A 12,528-nucleotide genomic window follows, 5' to 3' on the forward strand; every position below is an offset into this window, starting at 1 on the left:
CCTAGAAATCTAGTACCTGACCCAGAAAATTAAAGGTATGGAACCTGGTGACAGCAAAACCAAGTAGCCAATAAATTAGTCAAATCACAAAGTGGATTGTGGTTGCAAGGGCGTCCATTGCGGGAAGCCATCCTATGAGCATGAGGTGGGTTAGAAGCCACATGAAGGCAAACACCCAGGAAATCCCAGTGAGATCACAAACACTGCAGCTGAACTCTCTCAGGTATAATCCACACCTCACACCACGCTCTCTGCAACAGCTCTTTGAGGCTCACACCGCACAGCTTTCCGCCAGGCTCGTTGCATGGAAGCTGAGCAAAGCACAGGAACTCTTCTGCTTTTTCAGGAAACTCCCTGGGCATGCCACTATCAGAATAAGACTTCATTGCTTATACTTCTCCACCCACCTTGAAAACAGCAGTAGAAAGTCAGGAGCTGTCAGCAGACCAAGAAATAAAATGTTGTTGCCCTGGAAGCGACCGAAGCAGTTGCACAAATTGCACAATTGCATCTGAGGAGCCGTAAGAAAGGACAGAGGTGATGAAGTAAGTCTTACACAGGTACTTCGTTTTGTTCACGTGTTGCCTCTTGCTGGCACATTGAGGCATTTTCTAGTATGATCGGAACGAGAGAGGCACAGAGACTAAGCGACCTCATGCAGAATACCCAGCACGGTGTGCACGAGGTAACTCAGAAGAACCAGCACTGCATCAGTATTTGTGGGGTAAAAACAAGACCAGGAAGACAAAAGAGAACAAGCAGTTTGAAATTTACACAAGGCAAAGCAAACACCGAAGGGAAGGACTCAGAGAGGAGGACACCAGAAGGGTGAAGCAGAACGTGCATGCAACAAAACAGTATTAGCTTAGCAATGAATTGCAGTGATTTCAAAAATCAAAACTCTTGACAGAGAAGAAACACCTTGCTAGAGTAAGTAGTATTAAGAGGATCTCCTATAATTACAAATAACTTAGTAACAAAAAATTAAAATAAAAAGAAGAAACTTTCCAATTTCAGCTAAATGTATCAAAACCAAACTGCCTGAAACAAGAGGTTGTACAACTGACATCAGTGGGAGTAGCGAGAGCATTTTGCCTGGAAGGACAAATCTGCAAGGTGTACCCAACAGATCTCAGTGGCAGAGGCAAATAAAGTAATGAATTACACAAGTAAAACCCCAGCTGTAGGATTTGGCACTTCTCATCTCTGACCACGTGCTTTTCCTGTGTGCAGAAACATGCACATGGTACCTTATGACTAACTCAGTAACCACTTCTGTGTTCACCCATTAAACTGCGGATGAACACCCTAAAGTACTGCAAGGATAAACAAATATCCCCATGCAGATGGTGTTACCCATATGCTAGCATATGGGAAGAGCTATTAGGCTTGGTTTTACTTCTGCAGAAGTGAGGCAGTCAAGAAACTGATTTACCAGAAGACCACAGGGAGTGAGGGGATCAGGAAGCAAATGCATCCAGGACATACATAACCCAAATAATCATCCTATCATCCTTCTACTCCTTATCACCCAGCCTTTGAACACACATAAGACACACGGACATTCGGATGTCTCCAAAAAACCAAATATAAAATTAAAAAAGAGTGGTACTTGCAGAAAGTCAACGAACTTTAAGAAAACCTATTTCAAATCAGAACTGGGATATGACAGTTATATTTCTCTATTTATTTATTTCACATGGAACCACTTGGCATTACTCGAAATTGTCAAGCACATCTGAGTGGCTGCCTTTACTTCGCTCACTTCACTGGCATGCAGCCAAGTTATCTGCTGCTAAGCTACAAGAATGCAGTGCAGCATTGAGGGAAGAATATCTCTCTTTAAAGCGTTTTAATACTACTGTACATGGTGCAGACATGACTTCTCTGTAGGTCCGCAGCGATTTTCATACTGTGGATGACAGAGCTCTCTCAGGTCGCTGCACATTTTGGACCATATAATACTGGACACCAGCTAGCTAGGCTTTCCCTCAGGCCAGTAAGTAATGCACTTACGAAACTTCCATCTGCAGTAGACAGCAAAAAGATGAGAAAAACCGTAGCCCAGGCCTGCAAGCTTACACCCACTACAATAACAAATCTGCGCCAACATGAATTGTCTCTCTCTTCTTGTTCTGATAATGTAATCATGTATGTCAGAAAACTTCAGTTTTTTCACATGCATTTGTACCTCAGTTTCATGTTGTTTTTTTGTTTTGGGTGGGGTTTTTTTTTTGGCTTTTCTTTTTTTTTATTTGGCATCATATTACAAAGCCAGGTACACAGAGGTTAGGAGAAATGCCCATTTGAGGCTGCCTTGTGCTTTGTTAATTTAGCCCCCTGTGTGTGAGCATAGTGATTGCAGTCCTTCATTACATGTTTCTTCTTCCAGGAGATCCTAGTTTGGTTACCAGATAAAAGCAAGACATGATTTCACATTTTGCTTATCATCTTGATTCTTGAATACATGTCTCCCTGCATTATCTGTTGCAAGCTCATCAGCTAATCACTTCAGGACTTCTTACATGATGTCCTGTGACACTGCTCATGATACCACTCAGATGGTTCCTCAGAATTAATGAATTTATTTTCACAACAGTCTGTGTGGTAAGAAGGAATTACTGTAAGTATAGTCAACACAAAAAAAACCCCCAGCAGTTTCAGATGTAACTCAATCTGGATGCCAGATCTGAAAAACCATTTGCCCTTGGTATTTAAATGGCACTTTTTTATTTGTTTTGGGTTTTTTTTGTTTTGTTTTATTTGTTTTAACCACTACCTTCCTGGAGATCAGTACTACCTTTGAGTGCCCAGCCCTTTTGCCAGGCTGGGTTTCCACAACAAGGAATGACTAATTATCATAAAACACATCATGGATGTGATTTGTGCAATTTTTTCACAGCAATCCTAGGCAAAAGACAGAATCCGGTCCCCACAGGTGGTGTTCTGATTCTACCATGAAATCTTTATCTTTTTCAAGTCTCATGCCTCACGTCACACAAATGCTCAGAGAAGGAAGGGGGAAACCCCGAGAAGCCCTACAGAAAACGTCCCCTTCAGAATACTAATCACATTTTTTCTTTTGAAAACTTTATGAGAAATAAGTCTCAGGAAAGAAACTGATCTCCTGAAGCTGCAGAGCACATCACAACACAGAAGAAAGAGCGACTGCTGGGCTGCTCAAGAAGCCTTAACTCTGTCCTCCTCTGACTGCTCCATCCTGCACCCCTAATCCATCCTGCATCCCTACACCCTGCACACGCAACTCCTTGGGCTTCACAGAAACGCAGAACAGACAGAAAACAAACACAGACGTAGTAATACTTGTGAGGAGCAGCTGCAGGACCAGAAACTGCTCCAGCCTTTGACCTAACACTGAGCTGGTGCTGTGACAGCCATAGCTGTGGGATAGCCACCATCAGGAGACGTCATCCACCTCTCCAACAGGTGTTACAGTACCCACCTGCTGTCACAGAAACATTGACATTCATGGATTGTGGAAATCTGGAAGATCGCAGAGTCCGGAGACTCCAGTTCATCTGGATCTTCTCCCTGTCACCGTTCCTCAGCTCAGCTGGTGTTCCCTTCAGTCACCATATACTTCTTGGGCCAAGAAAGCTACAATCAAAGACTGCACAGTCACAAAAGCAAAAAAAATATACCCAGCAAGTTCCACATTTAAGGCTGAGTACTATCCCAGGAGCCCTCATTCACCTGATGTTCCTGGTCAAGCCCTAGGAACAGGTAAAAATACTTAAAGTATCAAAAGCAACAGCAGTATTATCACCTCGGTGCCATTCTTCCCTTCATTTGTACACACAACCCCTCCATTCTTCTGACAGATTTTCTTCCATCTTCCTCTTAAAAGAACTTTGCAGGTAAATAAATTCTAAATTATCCCAACAGATTTAACAGGAAGAAGCATTTGAATATTTTTCTAAAATTGTCCTGTGAGTGCCAAATGGAAGAGAATATGACTAGTGCAAAAGAAGTTTGCTATTTTCTTGTCATGCCTGAGCATCCATGAATGCATGGGGTTAAACATAAATTCCTGATTTCATTCTGGAGGACTCCAGAGAGATGCTGTCATTGAACATAATCTCCACAATTTCACAGAAGAACATCAAGTCTTTGGCATTTGCTGAAATGGGAGAAACGACTTGTGTAAGGGTGAGGAAGAGAACAGAAAGCAAAAGAACCAGTGGTCACCTGCAATCATCCTAAACTTCCAGCATGTGAGGATCCAGCATATACCTAAAACATCGAACAGAAATCAACAACAATGTAGTATGTTTTAGGATCCAACATGGGAGATTTCAGAACTTTGCCTACAGCCACAAACACTGAAAGACATTTACGTTATAGAGACATTTACAGAGCGTTTATAATTTAGTCAAAGAATGCTAAATAGAGGCAAATAATTTTTATAAAAGGCAATATAATGAGCTTGCCAGCTTCAAAAGGTTGCAAAGGACACGCTGTAGTTCAATGGAAAGCTTGCAGTAATTTTAGGAATTTGAACTGCACTAGGTCAAAACTACAGAACTACTAAGCAGCAGATAATTTATGCTGCTTAGCAATGATACCACAGGCAAAAACTCAAAAGGCAAAAAATGGACAAAAGTCACTGTTCCACGGTGCCATGAGAAGAAAGAGGAGAATATAATCCCATGCTCTTTTCAGTAGTTACAGCATGTAACTCGTAAACTACAATGTTTTTTTCAAAAGAAGAACTGCTTAGATCTGCCACAATAAAATGCTTCAACTGTAAAACAGTCTAAGTAAAATCACTTATGACAACATAGCTCGGAATTGGCAGTTTACAAACCCCTTCCTAATACAAGTCAGTTCTGAGCTGATGGAAAATACAAGAGATATTGAAATGGTTGGTTTGAAAGGGGGAAGCCTCTGCTTATACATATACTGGTTCCATACCTCAAACAGAAAACCTTATGGGATTGGTAAATCGAAAAAACATTGGAAGCTAGATAGTAAGCATATGTTCCTAGACATCTAGTGCAGAGGCACAGTGTTAAAAAAACCTGTTCCTCAATCAATGCTCGCCATCAGTTAATGGCTGGTAGAAAAAACTGAAGAGCTACTACGTGGAATTTCATTTTCCTTCAAGTATATTAACAGGTGAATTACACTGTCTTTCTGAATTGCTGTGGCTGATGAACAATCAGGGAACAAACAAACATAAACACTGTTTTCCATCCAGATAAAATCTACCCACTCGCCACCCCCCACCAGCAGATCTATGGAGGCGCACCTAAATTTGGCCAGTCCCGCACCACTTTAGGAAGAACAAAGCCAGAACGGTTAGAACATTCACACTGGAAAACAGGTCCACAGCAGTCATGGTAGCAAACTTGCTCTGAAGCAGCAGATCCAGAGAAGTGTGCCACTCCTAGCAGCAAAAATCTGTTGCTAAGAATTGCCAAAAGCAGTGGATTGGTATTTTCAGACCTTGCTATCTCCACCAGCTGCACGAGGTCTATGTTAATGGTTTACTGCACGGAAACGGTTCTTTCTGGTGTGAACACACTTGTGGGCACAGGGTCCTGCAGCCATCAGCTGTCTATGGATGCATCAGAGCAACCAGCTGGGTTGGACGTGGTGGTTGCTCAGGATGCAATATGGACATACCCGCCAGGAACCGCAACGGGCCGCACCAAGACGTGCACATCCCTTCCCTCTTCGCACAAACTTCTCAGTGCTGCAGACACACTGCAAGCGGCACAACACTGGTAATTATATATGGCCAAGGTGAGCAACCGTGACAGCTCAAATGGATGGAAAATCCTCAGCAAGTGGATCAAAAATATGCTGCTATATTACTAACGGTGAACATTGCAATATATAATATATCAATATATAAAGACTTATAGTGTTGCCATATTACTACAGAAATAGAAGCAGCTCTACCTGGATCTTCTATTCCAGTACATCGTGAGAAATTAACATGCGTAAGGATGCAAACAGAAAACAGCATATGTGCCTTAACAGTCTGCTGAGATGATGATGAAGAAAAAAAAAAATCTTAAATAAAGGCAAATTAAGATAAATGGAGTATAATTATTCACTAGATTAGGGACTGAGTTGCTATTTTTGTGCTCAGAATATTTTTTTTGTTTTTGACAAATTTCCTCTTACATTTGAGGAACTAAGCAGATCAAGCCAAATTAATGCAACTCTGCCAACAAAGCAGATAAAGTTAAAAAAGTAGTAGCATTGACTCGGAGACCACTGGAAGAATTAAATTTGTGTTAAATTGTTGCAATACTTCATTTTAATGAAATTTAGGTATTCGCATTATCAGTGTGAGCTACACTGCTGTAAGCAGGTTATGGTCACTTTGCACTGCCTTCGTGTGGCATTCAAGTTGAGAAGGTGGGACACACTTACATGGTGAGTGCTTGTGTGATTTTTTTGGTCTTCATGCTTCAGGATGCATTCCTAATTTAGTTCTAACCTGCTTCCAGTCTTTCACTCGCTGACATTTCACCTGTTAGCTAAAAGGATTTCCCAGCAACTCCACAAATAAGCCTTTGCCAAATGTCATTTGCCTTGGGATCTAATTATTTTTTCCAATAACTTAATTAAGGAGTATGCACTTCTGTTAAAGCATACTGTAATATTTCTGGATCTTATGATAGATCCCTCATAGAGAAATGTTACGGACTTCACACTGTGGTTTCTCTTCAATAATACCTTGTCTGACCAAAATCTGGTTTTATAACCATCAGTCCCAATGTTCTTTTAATTACTCTTAAGTCTAAGATATTCAGGCACTGTCTTTTGTTTGCTTTCACCCACAAGTGTGACAGACACAAGAACAGAAAACAAGGGATCAGTCTTCCTTTCCTGACCAGAATCACTTGACATGGATTAAGGTAGCCAAAGGTTTAACATCAAACTATTCAACAGCATCAGTATTCTCCAGGTTACGCCTGTGTGGATTTAACTAACCTTTCAAGAGGAAGGCATGTCAACAAAAATCTACATCTACCTGGAACTCATTTCTCAGTGGGGTACATTTCTCACTTTTCCATAGTTACAAACAGCCCATTTCGCAACACCACAGCAGAAACCTACATTTTCATGAGGCAGAATGAGATGCTTAAATTTTGGCAAAATAGCGATAAATATGGCCATAAGATTTCCCGGTTTTCTCTTTATCCCCAAAATGTGCTCATTACTAAGCAAGCAGGTGAACACAAAACATTTACCAAAGTTCAGTTCCTGAAGAGATCACAAGGGTTGCACTTTTCCATTTATTTACCACTTGTTGCTTTATGGCAGAAAACACTCTGAATTCACTCTGCAGTTCCGCACGAAGAGCCAGAGGCAGCCACTTCAACGCAACTCGCCTTCAGCACAATGTCCGTGACGCGGTTTTCAATTACTTCCTTAAATGCATATCAAAACGGTTTGAACCAATGTATTGATATTTGTTGAATATGCCCACAAACTACAAAGTCTCATGACAGTGACCCAACAACGATGGGGGAACTGCGATTACCTGAGAAAGTAATCAAGAGCTAGTTATCGCAAAGTTGTCTTCATGCATGAATGGCTTAGAGACTCTTTCATGAGAAGGTCTGACAAAAACACTATTACTTTTTAAAAATCTATTACTTCTTAACTGCTGCAGGAAATTTCTAAACCCTGGGCACCTCTGGTGGACTTTTGCACTGGAACATCCCAGGGAGTTACTTGCCAACACTAAAGCGGAAGGTGGCAAGCTATCTTGCCGAAAAGGTACCACCACTCCTCAGCCATCTACTACATATAATAGCCACAAGATGCTGAACATGATGGGAGAGTTTTTGCCCAATAAAAATGAAGAGGTTAACTTTAAATTCATTATATCTCCTTTAAACGCTGTTGCTAGGTTTTATATACACTAAATTAGTAGAGAAGTACAGCAAAAGCTGTTGGTGGCATATGCCTGCCTTAGCACTCCAAGGAATGTCTGTAAAACAGAGAGGTTTCAAACACCGCAAAACCATGTCCTTTATAAAATATATACCGAGCTACAGTAAGCAGGAAAAAATTCAAATAATTGGATTCTGTTAATCTGTGGGGACATGGACTTAATACTGCGTTTAATTTTGCTAAGTGGGAGAAAGATTATTGCACGCAAGATACAAAGAATAGTCTCTGCTCAAATCGTATAACATTTACAATCTTAAATACACTAAGTTATTAATAACTATATCAGAACATTTCCATGTATTCAATCCACATTCATGAAAGAAAGTAAACACATAGGTCTCCTCCCAGTGCAGACAATAATAAACTAACAACAGTATTTACATTCCTCTATTCACTTGCTTCCAATAGTCTTAAAAAAAATCATCTGTGAACTCGCTGGGTAACAAGTGCCAGTCTCCTATGAAACACTGCAGACAGCATAATTTTTAGGCATTTTACCTTACTTTTGAAAGAGACTAGCTGCTCACTGAAACAAAGCCATTCTCTTTCCAGAGTTTCTGAAACAAAAGCTTAAATTCATTCTCATCAAGCCTGTCATTGTCACCGTGGAGGACTTGTTGGGAGCTGCACTTGTTTACAGCCTACGGTTCCTGTGGGAAGAAGCAGTTTAAATAATATCAGAATGTAAGCTTTTCACATGTCGTATTTTAAAGTTCTAATTTGTTGTTTTGAGACTCAGCCTTTTTTTCTGAAATGTAAAATCAGAGTGGATAGCAACACCTGTTTGGCATTCACATAAACTCTTCTAAAATCTGAGGGAGATCAAAACACTTTTCTTTAAAAACAGAAATTCCCCTTACAAGTTATTTAGTATCTGCAACCTACTCGATTCAATCGCATATTCCCAGAATATCAACTGATTCACACATTATGCCGTTTGTTAATATTAAGGTTCTGTATTTTTAAAAGAATCTTCTTTGAAGCAAATATCCTTCTGAAGGAAAAAAAAATATTCTAGTATCTTAATGGAAAGGGCAAAAAAGCATGTTTTTTCATTGCAGTTTTTTTTTTCAAGCTCTTAATACTTTATTAGTATTTGGCACCTTCCACAAAACGGTGTTAGGGTTCCTGTAGTACTGCAATGTCCCCTCCTGATGGAGTGCTGGCAGGGCACAACGGCACCAGTACTGGTCAAATGTGGAATCACTGGGCTCGCTGGGAGAGACACCCAAAACTAAACACATCTGTTGACCCAAATAGTGTCTCCTGTGTAGGGAAGTTCAGCTCCAACGTTCTCCCCACTGACCTCGGACAACTGCCCAGCACAGTTCTTAACCTGGTACATGACTCGACGGGCAACCCCTGAACAATCCAAACTCAAAGGACCTGCAAACTAGGGATAAAAAAATCCATTTGTTCTCCATGCATTTTCAACAACCTTCAGTTACATAACTTAAAGAAAATGCATTGCTTTTTCAAATATCCACTCAAAGGACTCTGATGAAGCTCTCTCAAGTGATTAATTCTTCTTCCTCTCTCTCCCTCATTTGTGTAATTCTATAGCACATATCACTCTAATATCTAAATTACCTAGGAAAATACAAGCCAAACTAAAAGACATCATTTTTATCTTCTCTCTCTTTTGGAGAAGGGAGTTCTGATTCTTCAAAAACTGGCATAGAGCTTCTCATTTTCTTCATTCCCTTAATACATTTATGTGGTTAAATCAAAGCAAATTAAATCTAGGCAGTATTTTTACACTTCCATTAGTTAACATGTACAACACTGAGTTTTCATTATCATCTGATTAAAATAACTTTGTCTTCTCACAGTTTCTTACTTCACCTGTAAGCACATTTTCTGAATAAAAAAATACTTTAGTTTTCAAGTATTTATCTTTTTTCTTACGATTGATCACTTTTAGTCACAGCAGGAGTTTCCTGTACACCTAAGCAATGGTTTGCGTCTAAATGAATTTACAAACCTGGGTGCACCTGAATGAGTAAACATCTGTAAAAACTATTAACAATCAAAAGTTTTATTCTGCATCAAGCAAAAGATAAACAGAAAGCCAACATATTTTCTGATGGTCTGCCTTGAAAATTCAAACTAGGATCCCATAAAAAAAAAATGAAGTGTTCTTCTGGTTCTTTAATAGCAGTCTGCTATTGTTAAAAGCATGAACATAGTTGGCGTTCAAAGCAAAACAAAATTCAGCTTCATCCCCTGCAATTATTTTGTCTCTGCACCACTAAATGTAATTACAAACAATTCAGACATTCACCACTGCAAAAGCACAACTTAAAAATCCTGGAGAACAGATATGGAAAGGCATTGTTTTCACACAGTTAGTCTTAGTCAAGCCATAGTTTAACAACACTGCCGATAAACGAGTGCACTAAGCCAATGTAAAGCAGAAAGGGAAATATTCATGTTTAATTTAACCTAGGGAATCCTCCAGTATTTCCTTTATCAATGCTTGTCATGCTTATCAGTGCTGATCAATATCATGCCTCAAAGCAACAAGCAAGAATGTGACATAAGAATACGACATAACTACAAATATCCTGACTTCCCAAAGTTCACTTGTACCATTTCAAATGCTGCTTAAGTACACAAAATATTCGTTCTAAATGGGTAAAAAACCACAAACATATGGCAAGGTTCTGAGCTATCCTTGCAAAGTTACCATGCTAGCAGAGCACGCAGATGTGCCCATTTTCACAAGCTGACTTAGACCTGTGTCCCCTCCTCGCCATCGGCAGGAAGCGCCTGCAGCCAGCTCGAAACCACCCTCCTGACAGTCACCCAAACTTTTCCAAACCAGTCTGACACCTGCTTGGCTTCTCCTGTGCAGGGACAGAAGCACTGGGGCATGCCAGATAGAGATCCAAGCAAATTTCAACCAGGGAGCAAATAAGATCAAGAATGTACATGAGGCAATAGGAGGCATGTGGTTAAGATACCCGATCTCTGTCTATGCTGAACAACTACAGTATCCTTTTCTTCATGGTTATGTAATACACAGATAGTATTTAACCACTTGCTTGTTTGACATGTGTATGTCAAACTGCTCGGCTTTCTTGGGGTGGAGGGGGAGTTTGGCAGTTCACGCGTTACGAACCATCGCCTCTCATGGGAATGAATCCCACCAAAGCCTTCAGTGTTCTTCACCTGATGAAAGCCACGCAAGATCTGGCTCAAGCACTGCGCCACCATTTCTACTGCGTGTACCACTGACTTCAGAACACCTGCCTGGCAGAGAACCCACCAACTTCTGCTGGATGGCACCAACTGTAAATCAGGGCACATGCCCACTCTTGCCTCCCAGCGACCAGCCCGGTTTTTGGAGGCGTTCCCAAGTGAGAGCTCAGAGCCTGTTACCTCTCACAGTATCAATGAGAGAGGTAGCGGCCCCGCAGCTGCCCAGAGATGGGCTCCATGACTCCTTAAGAGTCCCCGTGCTGATTTGGTACTTTGGAACCTCGCAGCCTTGCATTTACTCAGTTTGGTCACAAATATGTGGCTGTATCACAGAAGTGCTAGCATCAATATGAGTAGTTTGTGAGATGCTACTCTCTGGGTAACCTACTGAAATAAGGTGTGCAGGCACGGGGAGGTGGGAAAGAGGGAGGAAGGAAGTCATTAGACGGGATGGGAAAGCCGCTGGTCTTGCCACTTTCTCAGCGACTACTGCTTCTTCGAGCACTCCAGCAGCGGCACAGACCTCCCAGCCGGGGACTGGGGCCTGGGGACCGGGGGCGGTCACCGCCATCCTCCCGCCGGGAGGCAAGGGGAGGCGGCCCGAGCAGCCCGACGGCCGGGGCCCCGCAGCCCTCGTTCTCGGCCTCCCTCCCTGCCCTCCTCCCCAGCTCCATCCTCCCTCCCCGCACCCGAGCCGGCCACGGGGCTGCCCGCGGGGCGGCGGTACCTGCTTGTCCAGCGCAGCATCCTTGGCGCTGCCGGCGGCGCAGCTCTTGGGGGCCGCCACCCTCTCGCAGTTGCAACCCTCCAGCATGTACATGCCGGCGGGCCGAGAGCTCTGCTCGCCCTCGAAGTAGAAGAGCACGTTTTGGTAGAGGGCGAACCACTTCTCGTGCCAGCGGTTGGTTTCCGCCGTCTTCTTGCTCAGGTAGCCCCGCTTGGTGCCTTCCTTGCGGGCCAGCAGCGCCAGGTACAGGGCGTGCCCCTCGTTGTACCGCACGCTCTTCTGCATGATGCCCGGCAGCCCTGCTCGCCGCTGGGCAGCCTCCGCGGGCGCTCAGCGCGCCGGCACCAGCCCCGGCTGCGCCGCAACGCGGCCGCGCTTCATGGGCGCCGGCACGCACCGACGGGCGGCTCCCGCCCCCCGCCCCGGGCTCCGCCCGCCCCCCGGGGAGGCTGTCGCTAAACCCGCCGCGGCATCCCCCCTCAGCCCGTGTGTGTCCCCCCGCCCCGCCGCGCCTCCCTGCGCCGCCGCCCCGACGCCCCGCGGGAGGAGAGCGGGCGGCGGCGGCGATCAGCCCCCCGGGCAACTCCGGCGTGACGTGGAGGGATCAGCCGTAATCCGCTTTGGAGAGCGATTTAAAGAGCAAAGTCGCCGCCGCG

The 12,528-nt window shown here is 43.2% G+C and overlaps 1 protein-coding gene across 2 annotated transcripts in view; it reads right to left on the minus strand.

The window, feature by feature from the left end:
* The window catches only part of RASGRF2 (Ras protein specific guanine nucleotide releasing factor 2), a 127,049-nt gene extending 114,765 nt beyond the window's left edge, over window positions 1–12,284 (minus strand). For both annotated transcript variants that reach the window (XM_065860561.2, XM_065860560.2), the window contains exon 1: window positions 11,873–12,284. In XM_065860561.2, coding sequence (XP_065716633.1) covers window positions 11,873–12,157 — 285 coding nt within the window. In that variant the 5' untranslated portion in view covers window positions 12,158–12,284. The remainder of the gene's footprint in view (window positions 1–11,872) is intronic.
* Window positions 12,285–12,528: the final 244 nt, after the last annotated feature.

The sequence above is a fragment of the Patagioenas fasciata genome, chromosome Z (assembly GCF_037038585.1).
Source record: "Patagioenas fasciata isolate bPatFas1 chromosome Z, bPatFas1.hap1, whole genome shotgun sequence".
Lineage (NCBI taxonomy): Eukaryota > Metazoa > Chordata > Aves > Columbiformes > Columbidae > Patagioenas > Patagioenas fasciata.